Below are 15,800 nucleotides of genomic sequence, written 5' to 3' on the forward strand. Positions count from 1 at the left end.
ATTAATGTGTTTCATCAAATGCTTCTTGTGGGTTTTTGCCTTGATTCAGAGCCCTAGGATTGGGACTGAGCCCCTGGAGGAAGGTTATGGTATTGCGTATTACACCCTTTACCATCCAGGAACCTGACCAGGTCTCAGGTGCACAATATCTGGATTAATCGCATTTTAAATGTGTTCATTTAAACTGGTTTCTTTCTTTCTTTATTTTAGAACATCCTTTGAACATCCTTTGAAAATCCAGGCCTATGGGCCTTTTTATTTGATTATTATTGTCATTATTTTTTGTATTATTTATTCATTTTTATTCATTTGCTCATATACGCCCTCTGCTGCCAGCAAAAATAAAATATTTTGTTTGGATTCAAAAACCTTTCTGTGCTCTACTGATCTGTTGAAACTGAGCCTCCCAATAGGACCAGAGGTGGGGTTTGCCCTTTTTGAGAGTAGTTCATAGGTTACAGTACTCCAGAAAAGTAATTCAAAACAAATACGTAATTTACCCAGGTCTGACCCATACATAATTATACATTTGCTGACTGGTGTAAACTGGAAAACTGGGTGACCTTTGTGTCTTCAGCAAGCTACCAGCAGCTCAATGTCAAGTGGTTATATTGTTTGAATTTGCGGCACCAGTGCCAATTTTCCAATTGGTGTGCGCCGACTGGAAAGGTAAATATGTAGTCCTGATAGTGACTTCCATTTTCCCATCATTTATCCACGTTCAATATCACCAAACACTTTTTTTGGAGGCGGGGATTTTCATTAAAATTCCTCAAACTGAAGCAGATATCATAAGCAGACAGCAGATGGCAATAATTTCTCAGACACTAGCTTGCTATTTCAGAAGGTTATGTAATGTCACTGAAGTATTGAATGTAAAATCATTGGTAACTCCCAGTGATACAATGAGAAATATGTCCCAGCATATATGGTTGTGTAGCATATGTGCTATTCTCCGCGTGGCGTTGGGGTTCATCTGCGCTACCAGTCCCGGCAGATTGAGAACCGCACAAATTCACACAGCAACTGGAGAAAATGAACTGAGCCGAGAGCAATAATGAAATTATACAAATGTTATTACTGTCTAGCCTGCCTATATCCTCCTTTAATTCTGATTCCAGGACCACAGGCGAGGCTGCCGGCGGAAGCTTTCACCGAATAAATCAATATTAGCCTATGTCTAAATTATTAAGTGGGAGACTTTCCTTGTTTATTGTATGAATTATTCAGCAGGTGAAACTGTAACAGGATTTCCCCCCTCCTCCATTCCCCAAATAATAATAACAATAATTCATTTTCATAGCGATATGCTCTTTGTTGAATTATATTTCTGAAGGTTTTGAAAAATGGTCTGAAATACACATTGTGTTGTCTTCTGAATAAATATATGTAATTGGTACACTGATCTTTGATAAAATATGCTTCCCCTTCATTCTTTGTTATTTCTTTACCAGGACAGGTACAATAAAACAGCTCACTAACTACTTATTGCTGACTAACTACTAATTACTAATTGGATTTTACTGCTAACTCTAGATTATTCCCGTCAAACTGTTGATACTTAAGTGGGGTTCAGGCTTGGTTAGCAGAAGCACTAGGACCAGTGGGCCCGAGGGGTTACTGTCTTCTCTCAAGAGCAAGTAGAAGGCCCTGTGTGATGATGGGGATACTGTGTTGCGAAAGAAAATGTCTGTGGACTAAACTACTCATATCAGACCCTCAAATCCAAATCGGTTTTCTTATCTCCCAGGTAATTTACTGAACATAGCAATTGTAAAAATAATTTGTTATTTACCTGACGCATTTTATCCAAGGTGACTTACAGTTGATTAGAAGGGGACAATCCCCCCTGGAGCAATGGGTTAAGGGCCTTGCTGTAGGGCCCAACAGCTATGTGGATTTTATTATGGCTACACTGGGACTTAAACCACCAACCTTCTGGCTCCCAGTCATGCACCTTAGCCACTAGGGTTTGTCTTCACACCTGACTCCCAGATAAAGGTGTAAAACCAGTATTTCTCAACCCTCAAGGACTGTGATTTGAGTAGCAGGGCTTTAAACTAATGTCCTTACTAGGTCACCAAGGACTAAAATTACACTTGCTTCAATATACCCCAGTGTGTGGCTCAGATAATCCTGTGGCCACATTGACATCAAACTGTTTGATGTTAAATTGGCCACAGAATGGTCTCCCCTAATGTTGATTGGCTATAGTCCTATGCTTTTTCAACCCCTGCCCACCTTGTTTCGTGATCTTGTCACTGTTTAAATTAATTGCATTTCAGCCGGCCTTCTTGTTTATGTACAATATGATAAATCAATTACACAGTGAACGTGTTACTAATAATAACGTATGATCATGATATATAGTGTATGTAATATAGTATGGATGGAAGTATAATATTATATTTTATAATAGTTTTTCTTGGTCTGATGCCCACACATCAAGCTCTAGAGTGAATAGGGAGTAGTTGACCTCTCATGAGTATTTTGGCTGTGATTGGCTCACAGGTTTAAATCATTGTCACTTCACCAGTCAAACAGGCCAATGATAGCGCTACATTTCTGCCATTTTGATGTTGAGAGCTGGCTGCTACATGCCTCATCTTTCAAGTGATTATGACACGCAGTGACCTATGACATGCCTGCCTCAAAAATATTTGCATACTTGAAATATATTCTTAACTGGTCTACTGCTGAGGCACATCACATACAATGGCTTTAGAGACTTCATCCTCTGCCTGGTCGCTGGAGGCAGTGTTACTGAAATGTGGCAGGCTATAATTTTGACATACAGGATAATTTTTTTTATTTAGTTAAAATGAAAAATATGAATTTAAGAAAGAAATATGTTTAAATTTAATATGACTTTACTGCTGCTGCTAAATAGTGCATTAGTAAATTGGTTGAGTCTTTAGCACTCTGTCCTTTTATTTTAATAGCATTTTTTTATGTTCAAGGATATTTGGTATTTTTCCATGTAAAGGACAAAACCAATTAGAATGAATAAACTTCGTTGCAACTGATATTTCTTTATCACTGTACATAATGAGTGAGTAGTCTTAAAGCATCAGTGGTTTCAGAACCATTATTCTAGACTTTATCGCCACCTCCTGGAAAAAAACAACAACATCGCTTCTAAAGTATGTACATGCAAATGTAATGTAATGTTTCACTCTCACCGGATATTTAAATGGCAGATATGTGATGTTTTTACAGTTTTGTTATGTACAAGCAGCAGAACAATAATTAATACAATAATGACACCCAGTAGGCCTACACTACACATAAATAGTAAATACATTTTAACTGGACTATGGTCAAATTAGTTATAAATGGAAAATTGCACATACTGTACAATGACCATTTATCTGTATTCCCTTTGTAACTACAATATGTGAAACTGGAGCATATATCTAAATGCGCTTAAACTACTGTTTTAAAAGTACTGTGTACCATTTAGGTTGTCCTAGAATTAATGTATAATATTCTAAGCCCAAGTTCACAACATGGTTCACCATACTTTCTCATTAATGTTTATTTGGTTAGTCAATATCCATATCAGGGCCCGATTACTGAGTTAGCTGGATAACTTCACTGAGATTTCACCTGAAATCTTGCCAATCTGGAACTTTGACTGAAGAATAAGAGCTATTCCGGGCTTTAGCCCAGCACAGTTTCCCTGCCATTGTTGTTAATCATTCTTTATGATTATAATATTTACATTTGCTAATTGATTCCAATTGTTTATCAATGTCAGCTTATGCAGTACCAGTCAAAAGGATACACCTTGCCTTTTTCTGGCTTTTTTTGATTAATGTTTTATTTCCACTGTTTGTAATCAAACAATTCATATGTAGTCAAAGTGCAGATTCTCAGCTTTTATGAAACCATGTCTATACATTTTGGTTTCACTATGTAGTAATTACAACAGTTTTTATACATAACAGGACTTTCTGATTTGTTGGCTAAATGGCTTTTTTGGAAAAAGCAGAAAAGGGCAAGGTGTGTCCAAACCTTTCTCTTGTACTGTATGTATCAGTGGACCTTTTTACAAAATTGCAGTAAGACCATGCAAGGTTGTAGTGAATAACAGTGCTATAACACTGTTTTTACAATATTTCTGTTTTTACCAACCTCCTCCTAACAAGGTTCCTGCTACATTCTCATAGTCTCTCATTGTACATTTTTCTCTTGACAGGAAACGAGCTTGACAGCTCTGCACAACCTAAATGATTTGTATAAAAGTTACCACTTTAAATGGCTGGCTTTAAATGAGGCTGTATTTATCCTTGAAAACAACTTCCCGTTGACAATAAATAAATAAATAAATAAATGTCTGTCGACAGCCAAAAGGAAATTCAAAGATGCTTTCCACACTGCCTGTCATGTTCTTTTAACCATTGTAGTTTGCGTGAGCTTGGTAGTCAAAAGTTTGAAACTGTAAACGTAAGATCAGAAGAAGAAGTGACTTTTGATTTTAGCATAATGAGGAGACAGCCAGTGACTACCATGCTGTTTCTACCACTCTTCTCTTCTCTGTCCTTTATCATGTAAAACACTTCATAAAAGTACTGACTGGAGTTTCCCCCAATTAATGGAAAATTAGCAATTAGACCTGAATTTGCATAAATGGCCAGAGGAAATGGAAATGGGGCATTTGAAAGGCAGAGCCCCAAAAACCACAGCATGCATTGGGATTTAGAAAAACAAATACCCATAGATTCAATCGCATAGCCTTTGCTAATTATTCATCCTAGTTATTTATGAATGTGCTGGTTTAGTTGCTTTTGTTCTGGGTTGACTTACATCTATGCACATTATTGAGGCCAAGTATTTGCAATTTGTAATTCATCTGAAGCGCTTTACTCAAGTGTGACATGGTTGTGGACCCTCCTGGGATTTGAACCCACAAGTTTTAAATGATGAGTGTGCAGTCACACACACACACACACACACACACACTCATAGCAACTCAAATATGGACTCAGGACAATTCAAGGAGCTGAAGTTATTGAAACCTGCAGTTATGAGTCAACTGAATTTGTCACATAAATCAGCACTACAGAATAAACCACAATTGACTTCCTTTTCCAGTGCTAAGATGATGTGCAGGAATGTGATATTGAGTTTCCCACATTTATACTGGCAGGAAGACAGATAAAAAGTAGTCTAGTCATTCTGCTCCCTGGAAAACTGCCAGGAGTCAACCAGTAAATTACAAGGTCAGCCTAGACTCTGGAGCAAGAAATACATTCACCTATATGTGTCCTTATTCATTAACACATGAAATATAAAATACAAGGAATACTGCCATTTAATTTGTAGCTCACTGCATACAAAGATGGACATGCAGTATATCCAGTCTTCCTGTCTTCCTTATATACACATGCCTTTATACTTTCTCGACTGTACTAATGTTATACTATCCAACTTATATTATCCAACTTAGTCAACAGATTACAGCATCTCTAAAAGTCTACTGCCTGACTCCTTCAAAGAGAAAGACTGTGAAGTGCAGTCTATGTTTCACAGAGTCAGTAAAATGTATAGAAATTATGTTTTGTTGTTATTGCTGTATAGAGGATCTTGTTCCATCATAAAGTTGGGCTGACCTCTGCTGGTCATATGAGATAACAGCAGGCGCCAGTCACTAGCCAAAATGCCTTGTGGGTTAAAGATAATAACTACCATCAAGTTTAGCACCAAGAAGGAAGATCTGATATTTCGCTGGAGAATGTGTGTGTGTGTGTGTGTGTGTGTGTGTGTGTGTGTGTGATACATAATTTATGTGATAAATCATGCTGTTTCATTTCAATGAGGACTCAATGTGGAAGCCATTTGAATCATAAACATTAGCTTTATTTGAAGATTAATAAAATATTCTATGCTATTCAGCATACTTGTGATGCATGCTTCCAAATGCCTATATCCTCATAGATAACGCTTAATGTTTTGATAAGTGATACATATTTGAATGAAACCAAAAGCAGAGCAATACATTTGTTAAAGGGACAATTCACATTTTGACATGCACAATACCAATGGGTGGCACTGTTGTCTCATTAGCTCAGTATACTTTTTAATTTTGGCTTTTTAAAAGTCACCAGTGGATTGTGCACCTCAGAAAGTTGTACTTCAATTATAATTAAGTGCAATATCATTGGAAAGAAAGGCTTAGTAAATGGCTACAATGGTCATCAGCATGCATTCATAAACCTATGAAGTTGCACAATGTCAATGTTTTCTCATTGCATGTTTTCAATGGGAGGAATCCCAGTGTTCACAGCTCTAATTATTATGTTATGTATTATTCAAAGCATTGTATATTATTAGGATTCTTATTATTGTTATTCTTATTATTATTCTTATTCTATTGACAAAAATAATAAAAGAGAGGTTGTACCCATTACCTCCTGCATGAGGCCAGAGGTTATATAAATGGACTAGTGCAAACGGCCCAGAAATTGGACACTGGCATCCAGTGAAGGAGGGGGGTAAAGAAGAGAGCCAGGTTTGAGAGATGGGGGCCTGGGATAGTCCCTTAGTCTGTCTGTGATTAAAGGTACTTATGTGCAATGGATTCCATTTATATAGCACCTTTCACCCTGATCTCAGCGAAGGTGAGAGGTGCCATAACTCACCTCAACAGCCAGTAAAATGTAGCACTGTTCACAAAGTATGAATCTGAGTGGCGCTTTTCCTCATCGCAGACCAGCTGATGTGGAGGAGGAGGGAATTACGATAGAATTTTGATTTAAAACACACTTTAATTCAAGAAGATAGAATACTTTTTCATTTAAATGCCATGCAAGGCTCAGACAGAATTGCATCCTCATTCCACCGATACTTATATTTTCTGATGAGCTGATGATCCTGCTGGGATTTTGATCCACACATGGCTTTAAAGTGGTTAGCACATGCTAACTTGGAACCAGTAGACTGCTTCTACGATGTCATCTTTATTCTTCATTGCTTCATCTGCTGTTGGTCTGAGCATATACACAGAAACCATATATCTCCATTATACCACAGGAAGGAAGTATTTAAATGGAAATTAAATACATTCGCTGAAAGACAAAGAGTGAGCAAAATAAATAGATGGGATTTTATTACAGTTCTTGGAAATTTCAACATGTGTACTCACGCAGACGTGCACGCACAGACACAGACACAGACACACACACACACACACACTCCTCACTCAGGCAGTGAGTGTTAGATTAGATGATCTATCATCACTTCTGCCTCTGCATAGTCCACTTACTGGCTGCTGGTTCAGGTCTAATGTTACAGTTCACTGGAACAAGCTAACTCCTTGTCCTAACCATGTCACTGCCGAAACCCCTGTCCCATTAAAACCCCCATTTCAGTCCTAACCATGTCACTGCCAAAACCCCTGTCCCATTAAAATCATACATTTCAGTCCTAGCCATGTCATTACCAAAACCTATCCCATTAAAACCCTCCATTTCAGTCCATGTCATTACTGAAATCCCTGTCCCAATAAAACCACCCATTTCACTCCTAACCACATCACTACCAAAACCCATCCCATTAAAAAAACCCATTTCTGTCCTAACCATGTCAGTACCAAAACTGTCCCAATAAGATGTCAATTTCAATCCTAACCATGTCATGCTGAAACCCATCCCATTAAGATCACTACCAAAATCCCTGTCCTAATAAAACCACCCATTTGACTCCTAACCACGTCACTACCAAAATCCCTGTCCCATTAAAACCCCCACTTCAGGGAGCCGCGGTGGCGCAACAGGCTAAGATGCAGCGGACTTGCGGTTGCAGTTTGCTGCAGTTGCACACCGGGGACCGGGGTTCGATTCTCGGTCCTGCCAAAAGCCAAGTTTGGCCGGCTCACGTGGGGCAGCAATAATTGGCTCGCTGCTCCAGAGGGAGGGACTTGGCAGGGTTATTAGATCGCCGCACAATAAGCACCTCGGGCGCCTCGGAATCACGGCAACGGGCACGAGACGAGACGGCTTGAAGAAGGCGTGTCGCTCTCATTCGGGCCGCCAAGGGACGGGGTACGGGCGGTACATCTAATACGACGACCTCCAATTGAATCAGACGAGGTACAATTGGCTACCAAATTGGGAGAAAAAGGGAAAAATCTAAAAAAAAACCCCCACTTCAGTCCTAACCAGGTCACTACCAAAACCCTGGTCCCATTAAAACCCCCATTTCAGTCCTAACCATGTCACTGCTGAAACCCCCATCCCATTAAAATTCCATTTCAGTCCAAATGTTGATTGAATCCAGACTCTGCAGAAGAGGTTCAGTTTGAATTAACAAGTAAAGCCACCTTTGAATTAATCAACATTTTATTGAATATATTATTACAAAATGTATTTTTTAACATTTTTTTTACTACATATTTTTATAACAAAGATAACATAATACATTTTGATATAACAAATTCATTTAAAGGAGTTTTTGAAGTAGCCTTGCCTTGGGGAGCCAGATAGAGAAACTCCACAGTTACTGCACCGTAGTGGAAGCACAGACCTCCATATTAATACTATATTTGCAAATATTTATACGTTCAGAATAAAAAACTTGCATTTGTAAAAGACAATGTAACACAGTTATAAAGACATTCAAATGCTCAACAGAGTTTGAGGTCACAGATGTTTACAATTTCAAATTGCAATTTATCCGTTACAGGTTTGTGGTAGAGCAGCCAAACTCGATTTGACTTGATTTAAAGTCTAGCAATGTTGAATATGAAAGGTAGGAAGCCAAACAATGCATCAACACAGACCATGTGCCTTTTTTAAAGAACAACAATATTTACAGGGTAAACATACCAATAAGTGTTTAGCTGCAATAATTACAACTGCAAAAAAGTATACGTATTGTCAAAAACTGATTATGTACTAAATTTTCATATCAAAATTGCTTTAGTAAAGTACATTGCTATTAAAGAGAAGCAGGCTTTTATAAAAAATGGAATTGATGTGCACTGGAAAAGGAGATTTAGAGGAAAGTACAGAACTACACTGCATCTTCACAATATGAATCTATACTTCCCTCTGATAGTAATGACATGGAATCTATACTTTACACTGTAGCCATTAAGATTTCTTGTGTTGAACATTGCATAGGAACTAAATATTAGAGAATTTAAGTATGTTCTTAGGTTGCTCATACATTAGTGACTATAATGTTTTTAATAGGACTGGGTCCATATTGTTGCATTTAATTTCACTGTACATAAAGTAATGATGTTATGATAACAAATTTGATATGCATTTCAACAAAATGCTGCACTCAAGAGGGTTGAAAATGACATCTGGAAGGCTGCTTGGCTGCTTGTCGATTTCACTGGTCAGAATGGCACATTTGCTTTCTGGTTTCTGGTTTTCCCACTGTGCCGGTCTCCATGCTACTGTGTAAAGCGAGCCAACCAATCAAGGTCTGCCTGGCTAGGCTCTCCCCACCTGAGAGAGAAAGAGGCGGATTTTAGGCAGGGACGAGATGAGAGGCAGAGCTTCAGAGGCTGGTCTCCTTCTCCAGTGCTCTTGGTAGTCATACCGATGACAGCACGTCACTGGTGGGGTCCTTGAAGGCCTCCTTCTTCTCCCCCTTCTCCAGGTCCACGGTGTGGACCGATGGCACCTTCTCCACCAGGCCCTCGGCCTCCCTGTACTTCCCCGAGGTGTCTTTGGAGAAGACTCCACCAAAACGGCGTTTCACTTCTGGGTCGGGGCAGTACAGGTACTCGTACAGGCCAGCGGCCATGATCCCACCGAGGATGGGACCGACCCAATACACCTGCAACAGACAAGCCATGCCCACTGTCCTGTTAATGGGCCAATCGTGACCAGAGAAACTACTCAATACAGAACACTAGTACACTGTACACTTCCATTTCCCATGTTAAACAGATGGCCACGCATATCAACGCCCCAGTACGAAGGTATTGCGGTTATCATCTCACTCACCTCCTCTGTGGGGCTTTCATGAAGGCAACACACTAATTTCAAATAGCTCAAAATATTTACAGTTGCAACGCCCCAGATATAGTTAAAAACAGAGAGGTTCATTACAACAACTTTACTGCAGTATTCAAGTGTTTTAAAAAAACTGAACAAAAACTAATCCAATAGTGGGTGCCTTCAACTTCACTCCACAGACTGGCTGGCATCTCCATCCTCAGAGCCTCATTCACCCCACATCCACAGATGTCTTTGCCTCCCCTTCTAAACTTTTCAACTCCAATAAAATCGGTCCGCGGGGCACCAGCCACATTGGCAGTGATTCATTTCACCAAAATACTTTGGTTGCACTTAAAATTTTGACTGCAGAGGCAGTGGTGTAGCCTGCGACCTTGAATGTGGCTTCATTAAAGGCCACCTTGTTTTACTGGCAGTTGGAACGTCTGCACTTGACATCCCTGAGACTTGATACGTGTGGCAAATTCATTAGCACAGCGACAGGAAAGGCTACTTCACACAGCACTGCAGTTTATAGAGATTGCTTAAAAATATTGCGAAGCAATGCGCCATGTATTTACGCTGTTGGGATTAAATCCACGTTGAGGTCGAACCTTGAGCCGAAGTTAAGGTGGAATATTTCAGTTTTCCTCTTACCCATTGGTCTTTCCAGGTCCAGGTGATGATTGCGGGGCCAAAGGAGCGTGCAGGGTTCATGCTGGCTCCAGTGTAAGGGATCTGAAACAGTGAAGAGGGCACAGATGTATGAGCACAGAGGAGAGGCCAGGGCAGAGCATTAACATGGATTAAATGGCCACACACACACACACACAAGCAGGCTGAGATTAGGAGGCACGTTGAGCTCACCTCTACCTCTCATTAAAATAAAAAATAATATGAATAATAGCCATTTCCATTTTTATGACTCTCTAAAAAACAAATGTTATATTATGTAAGAATCTCCATTTTAACACTTCACCAGAACCAAATTAGCCTAGCTTTACACACAAGTCTATTTCACTGTTGCTAGGCAACCACAGATACCTCCACTGAAATTCAAAAGATTAGCCAATTTCAATAAATCTAGATGTGCCCTCTTCCTTCTACAATAGAATTTGTGCTTGTATAGACAGTGTAGATTTAGCCCTTCAGGCTTAAATAGCTTAGAAATTGCATCAGTTAGGTTTATAAATAGTTAGTAGGTACCACTAAATTATTTTTCACATTAATTTACTGCATGGATTTTTGCGCTTCCTGCATATTTTGACTGACCCTAACATTGACTGAACAAACTACAAACTGCAGAAATCTCTGTCTCTGTTACCCCCTCACCCTCCCCCTCCCCTCCTCTATGAGCTACCCTCCTGGAAGTCCCAGAGGGGAATGTGTTGCTAGATAACTGGAACCATTGCTATGGAAGCCCACCCTGCTGTGTGACTGTGGGAGTTTCCACAGACAGGATTCAAATGGCTCCTGTTGGGACTTATGAACTGGTGGCGAAACACATGCAAGAACAACAGGATAATTTCACTGGAAATCTGTGAACCGAGCACGATACAACTAAAATCCACAGAAAAAATGGCCCCCAGTCTCACCGCAAACATGTGGCCGATTGCCACGGCAAAGCCGATAGCCAGGCCGGCTGAGCCACCGAGGTCGGTGCGCTTGGCGTCGCAGGTGGCGAAGACGGTGAAGACCAGCTCGAACGTGATCAGGAGCTCCACCAGGAAGCCCTGGCCAACTGAGATGCCAGCGTTGACCTAAGGAGCAGGAATCACAGACATCTGAATTAGCCATTCTGTTTCTTCATGTATTAAAAAAACATGTACTCACCTCTGAACCCAAATTCATCATCTCAGAGTAGTGCTCTGTACAGCATATTGGCAATTTTCGGTATTAAAGCCTGAGTAAATATACTTACTGTCAGATCAGATACTTGCACATTTATTAAGCATTTTTTAGCGGCTGTCCGTAACGCAGCTATACCAAAACCAGTAACCTATTTGGTGAGGTCATGGTCCTTTCAGTAAATGGCAAAGAGTTTGGTTTTAAAATGGTGGATACAGTTTTTAAAAAATCACTGTTTTACACAGGAGAGCTGACCAATTAACGCCTACCTTGCTCATTGTAATATTTAACGGATTACTGTTTTTGATCTGCTTCACTTGATTAGCAACAACAAACTGCTTTACGGTGCATAGTGAACACCACCAGGGATAGCTGATCAGACTAGACTGGATCTTGAGGGCGTCAGTCCTACCGTAGTCACGCCCAGGCCTCCTCTGACACTGCTGGGCGTGGCCAGGTAGAGGATGCCGGCGCCAGCGGTGGCCCCCAGGCACTGGGCAGCCAGGTAGAAGACAGCCTTAGCGATGCTGAGTTTGCGGGCGCAGACCATGGCCGCAGTCACGGCGGGGTTGATGTGAGCACCGCTGATGTGGCCAAAGCACTGGACCATGGTGGCGATGGTCAGGCCGAAGCAGAGGGAGATCAGCACCAGATCAGCGGGCGGTGGCTTCTCTTCGCCCGCCGACCAGCCTATGGTGGAGCCCAGGCCGAGAAGAACGAAGATCATCGTCGCCAGGAACTCCCCAGAGACCGCCCTCCAGAAACTCTTGGTCCAGATCCCCTTGAACGCAGCCATCATGCGCTTGCGATCACACGAACACAGGCAATTCCTAAGGGTAAATAAAAGTCCCATTAAAAGTCTAAATATGTGGGGAACAAATATATACACAACGTCCCTGTCTCCCTGGCTAGTGTCTTTTTTTTTTTACCTGTAGCCTAGCTGCAGGAGGCGGGGCAGAGTAGGCTAATTAACAAACTGCGGCACCTGCGATTAACTTTCTCTCTGTCGGGCTCTGGGGGACTCCGCGGCTGGTGGTTGTCTGGACCACTTCCCATTTCTTTCAATATTCTAAACAGCTTTGGTTCATAAATACAACTGTTCCTTTGCATTTTTGTGTCCGAGTCTCCATGCTGTGTCCGACCGTTGCTAGACCGTAACTACATAGCTACACGGGTATAACATAGGTAAAAGTGGTCCCCCACGGGCAGGGTGATTGATGTCATTGCTTCTTACAATGTTTTCTTGCATGCTGTTTTACACAGATCCTGGAAGGTGCGTTATGTTGTTTCGCATTTGTCTTATGTATCACAACCAACATGTGCCTTCTGCACAGAAAACACAGAAGAAATGCTCTGATTGGTGAATAACTGTCATGAGAACTATGCACCATATTTTGCTGCAGACTAAAAACTTTTACTTCTACAAAACATGATAGGCCTACAGTAGTCGCACAGTAGTCGTTACAAAGCCAATGAAACCCCTTGTTCCCTTCGTTTTATAAAATCCATATACACAGTTTGACTTCAGTCATTCAACAATTTAAAACTCTTCTCGCATACTTTCCCAAAAAGGAAAATATCTCTTTCCGCTCTGACATCTTAATCCTCTTACTCAGACATGTGATACTATCCAATTAAACTATTACCTGCCAATTACATGTAGTCTACAACATATAATGGTTTCATTGTCATAACTAATTATTATTACTATTATTATTTTATTATTATACAGTACATATATATATATACACACACACACACACACAAGGAAATATAAAATAGTCAATCTGGAACATGGTCTTGCGCACTTGCAACAGGTGGATCTATTTGGAGCAACAGAATTCTAACAGCTGCCCGGTGCTGACTACCGTGCACTATACCTCTCTCTTCTCTCTGATGATGGTGCATTTTCATAAACCTCTAACATATCTGACCTGGATTACAGTTTATTTATTTTATCTGACAGGTCCAGTGATTGCACCATTTGTAAATTACAGTCTAGACTGTTTCAATTTGGAGAGTCAATACGCGTAAACTATGGGAACATTCACCCATGACATTTCAAACCAGCAATCAATGCGAATAATCATGCAAGACAATAGCAATCTCAGAAAATATACACACGCGTATGAACGTTTTAATTAGTGTCAAAAGTAACTTCAGCTATCACTTTGCATCACATACATATTTATACTACAAATTGGCGAAAAAAGTTGCAGTCGGTTCAGAATTTAGCGTCATTCCTGCTTTAAATGGTAAATACCAAGCGCAATTTCCAAAACTTTATACTTCATACACCTGTCTTTATCTCACATGACACGCTTGACATATACGTCTAATGAATGGTAATCAGTATGATGGAATACTGCCGTACATTTACCTCATTCAACACGCAGCGACCATTATAAAAAATCACTTATTTCCATATAGAACCTGCTTCGTTGTTCGAGTAGTTCTATTGATATACTTACAAGCAAGCTTCACGAGGATGAGATCTGCACAGGGCAAGTGTGGAGGAGAGCACTGGGAGCCTACGGACTGAGGATGAGCCACGCATTCTACCTTGGCATCACCTTCTGGTGACTTTAATATGTTAGCAACGGAGTATCTGTCCCATTAGAGCAAACGTGAAGTGCAAAGGGAGGGGACAGATTTCGCCTGCACCGCCCATTAGCAGAAACAATGGACGCATAAAAACGCTGTGATTACAAATGACCGCCGTCGCGTTCTGAAAGTTTCCTGAATTGCAGAACAATCGCTCTCTAAACAGTGACAAACAAAACGTTTTTTTAAAGTGACGATAAAACGATTTCCATTTGAATAACAACAATCTTTGTTGACCCTTCCCAATGTTTTGGCCTTACGAGTGTTTAGGGCGTTTTACTGTTTACAGCGGGCTGCATTAGCATATTCAGATGATTTAGCTTTTGGGTTAAATATTGGCAATATTTAATCACTCTATAATTGTAATCAGAAGCAAATCTTATCTTTCTTTGAATTCAACCGTTTTACAATGCAACTATTTTATTTCGCATTCATCCATAACCTGTTAACAAAATCCCACTGTAGTAAAATTAAAATGCCAATGTTGTCTCATTTTGAATTCAGATATATTGTACAACCTTTAAAACATTGATACATGTACAGACGACCTGAAAACCAGATGGGCAACTGTGTACTGTGTCTGATTTATTTACAATATAATCTGCCTGGATTAAAATATTTGTGATGCGCCCATTTGAGATACAACACATACATATTTGTCAACTGGTTGTTAAACAACATATCCAAAATATGATACATAATTATTGTAATGATTTTTCAAACAATAAAAATGTATAAATGCTTGCCAAGCTTAAGTGTTTATTTTCAGCCACATATTCCACAGTATATACCCCCAATTGTATACATAAAACTGGCAACAAATTAATATAATATTTTGCAACATTGACAGGACATTCTAAACTGGACACATGCTTGAAAGAAACACTTCAGATCCCTTATGACTGTGCATTGTAATATTTTCATATTCTTCACATTTGGATGGTGAAAGCAAAATTGTGTGTACTGGATCCAGACAGAGTGACAGTCTCAAAGTGCAGCCCCTAACACAGACTCACCCCAGTTTCGATGCCCTGGATTCACACATCTTGCCTGGTGGCTGTGGGTTGATACACTTTTATAAGCCCATCAGGAGCCCTCACTGCTGAGACAAGGGTCCGATTACTGGGAGAATGCACACAGCTGTGTGTCAGTGGCCTGGATGAAGGTCAGGGGCTGAGACGACCATGGCATTCTGCGGCAGGGATCTGTGTGATGTCTCCCTCTCGCTGGTACTAAGTGGGCACCATGCCAGGGCCCAGAGCCCAACTGGAGCAGTTCAATTTGTCACTCTGAGGGCCATTTTCTGGATCCAAAGGTCAAAGGCTTCCAAGGTTAATTGAAAGCAAGCAGCTTGTGTCGCTTGCTTTTGCACGTTTGGCCTTTGCTCAGTCG

At 40.4% G+C, this 15,800-nt stretch overlaps 1 protein-coding gene across 3 annotated transcripts; it reads right to left on the minus strand.

Annotated features, from left to right (window-relative positions):
* Positions 1-8,470: 8,470 nt before the first annotated feature.
* LOC133136864 (aquaporin-4-like) lies at positions 8,471-15,526 on the minus strand. 3 transcript variants are annotated; one of them, XM_061254667.1, is made up of 6 exons: positions 15,425-15,526; positions 12,217-12,634; positions 11,552-11,716; positions 10,614-10,694; positions 9,556-9,795; positions 8,471-9,461 (listed from the first exon to the last, which is right to left on the minus strand). In XM_061254667.1, the coding sequence occupies exons 1-6, from the start codon at positions 15,451-15,453 to the stop codon at positions 9,447-9,449; spliced, it is 948 nt and encodes a 315-aa protein (XP_061110651.1). In that variant the 5' UTR covers positions 15,454-15,526; the 3' UTR covers positions 8,471-9,446. The 3 variants fall into 3 exon arrangements, with proteins under 3 accessions (XP_061110651.1, XP_061110649.1, XP_061110650.1); XM_061254665.1 differs by lacking the exon at positions 15,425-15,526 and adding an exon at positions 14,276-14,453; XM_061254666.1 differs by lacking the exon at positions 15,425-15,526 and adding an exon at positions 14,276-14,453 and having other exon boundaries at positions 8,471-9,795.
* Positions 15,527-15,800: the final 274 nt, after the last annotated feature.

The sequence above is a fragment of the Conger conger genome, chromosome 9, assembly GCF_963514075.1.
Source record: "Conger conger chromosome 9, fConCon1.1, whole genome shotgun sequence".
Taxonomy (NCBI): Eukaryota; Metazoa; Chordata; class Actinopteri; order Anguilliformes; family Congridae; genus Conger; species Conger conger.

Coding starts and splice junctions, on each gene's coding strand:
- LOC133136864 (XM_061254665.1), bottom strand. CDS start 14,361: ATGCGTGGCTCATCCTCAGTCCGTAGGCTCCCAGTGCTCTCCTCCACA. Junction 12,635..14,275: donor CATCCTCGTGAAGCTTGCTT/GTAAGTATATCA, acceptor ATTTACCCTTAG/GAATTGCCTGTGTTCGTGTG. Junction 11,717..12,216: donor GAGGCCTGGGCGTGACTACG/GTAGGACTGACG, acceptor CCTGCTCCTTAG/GTCAACGCTGGCATCTCAGT.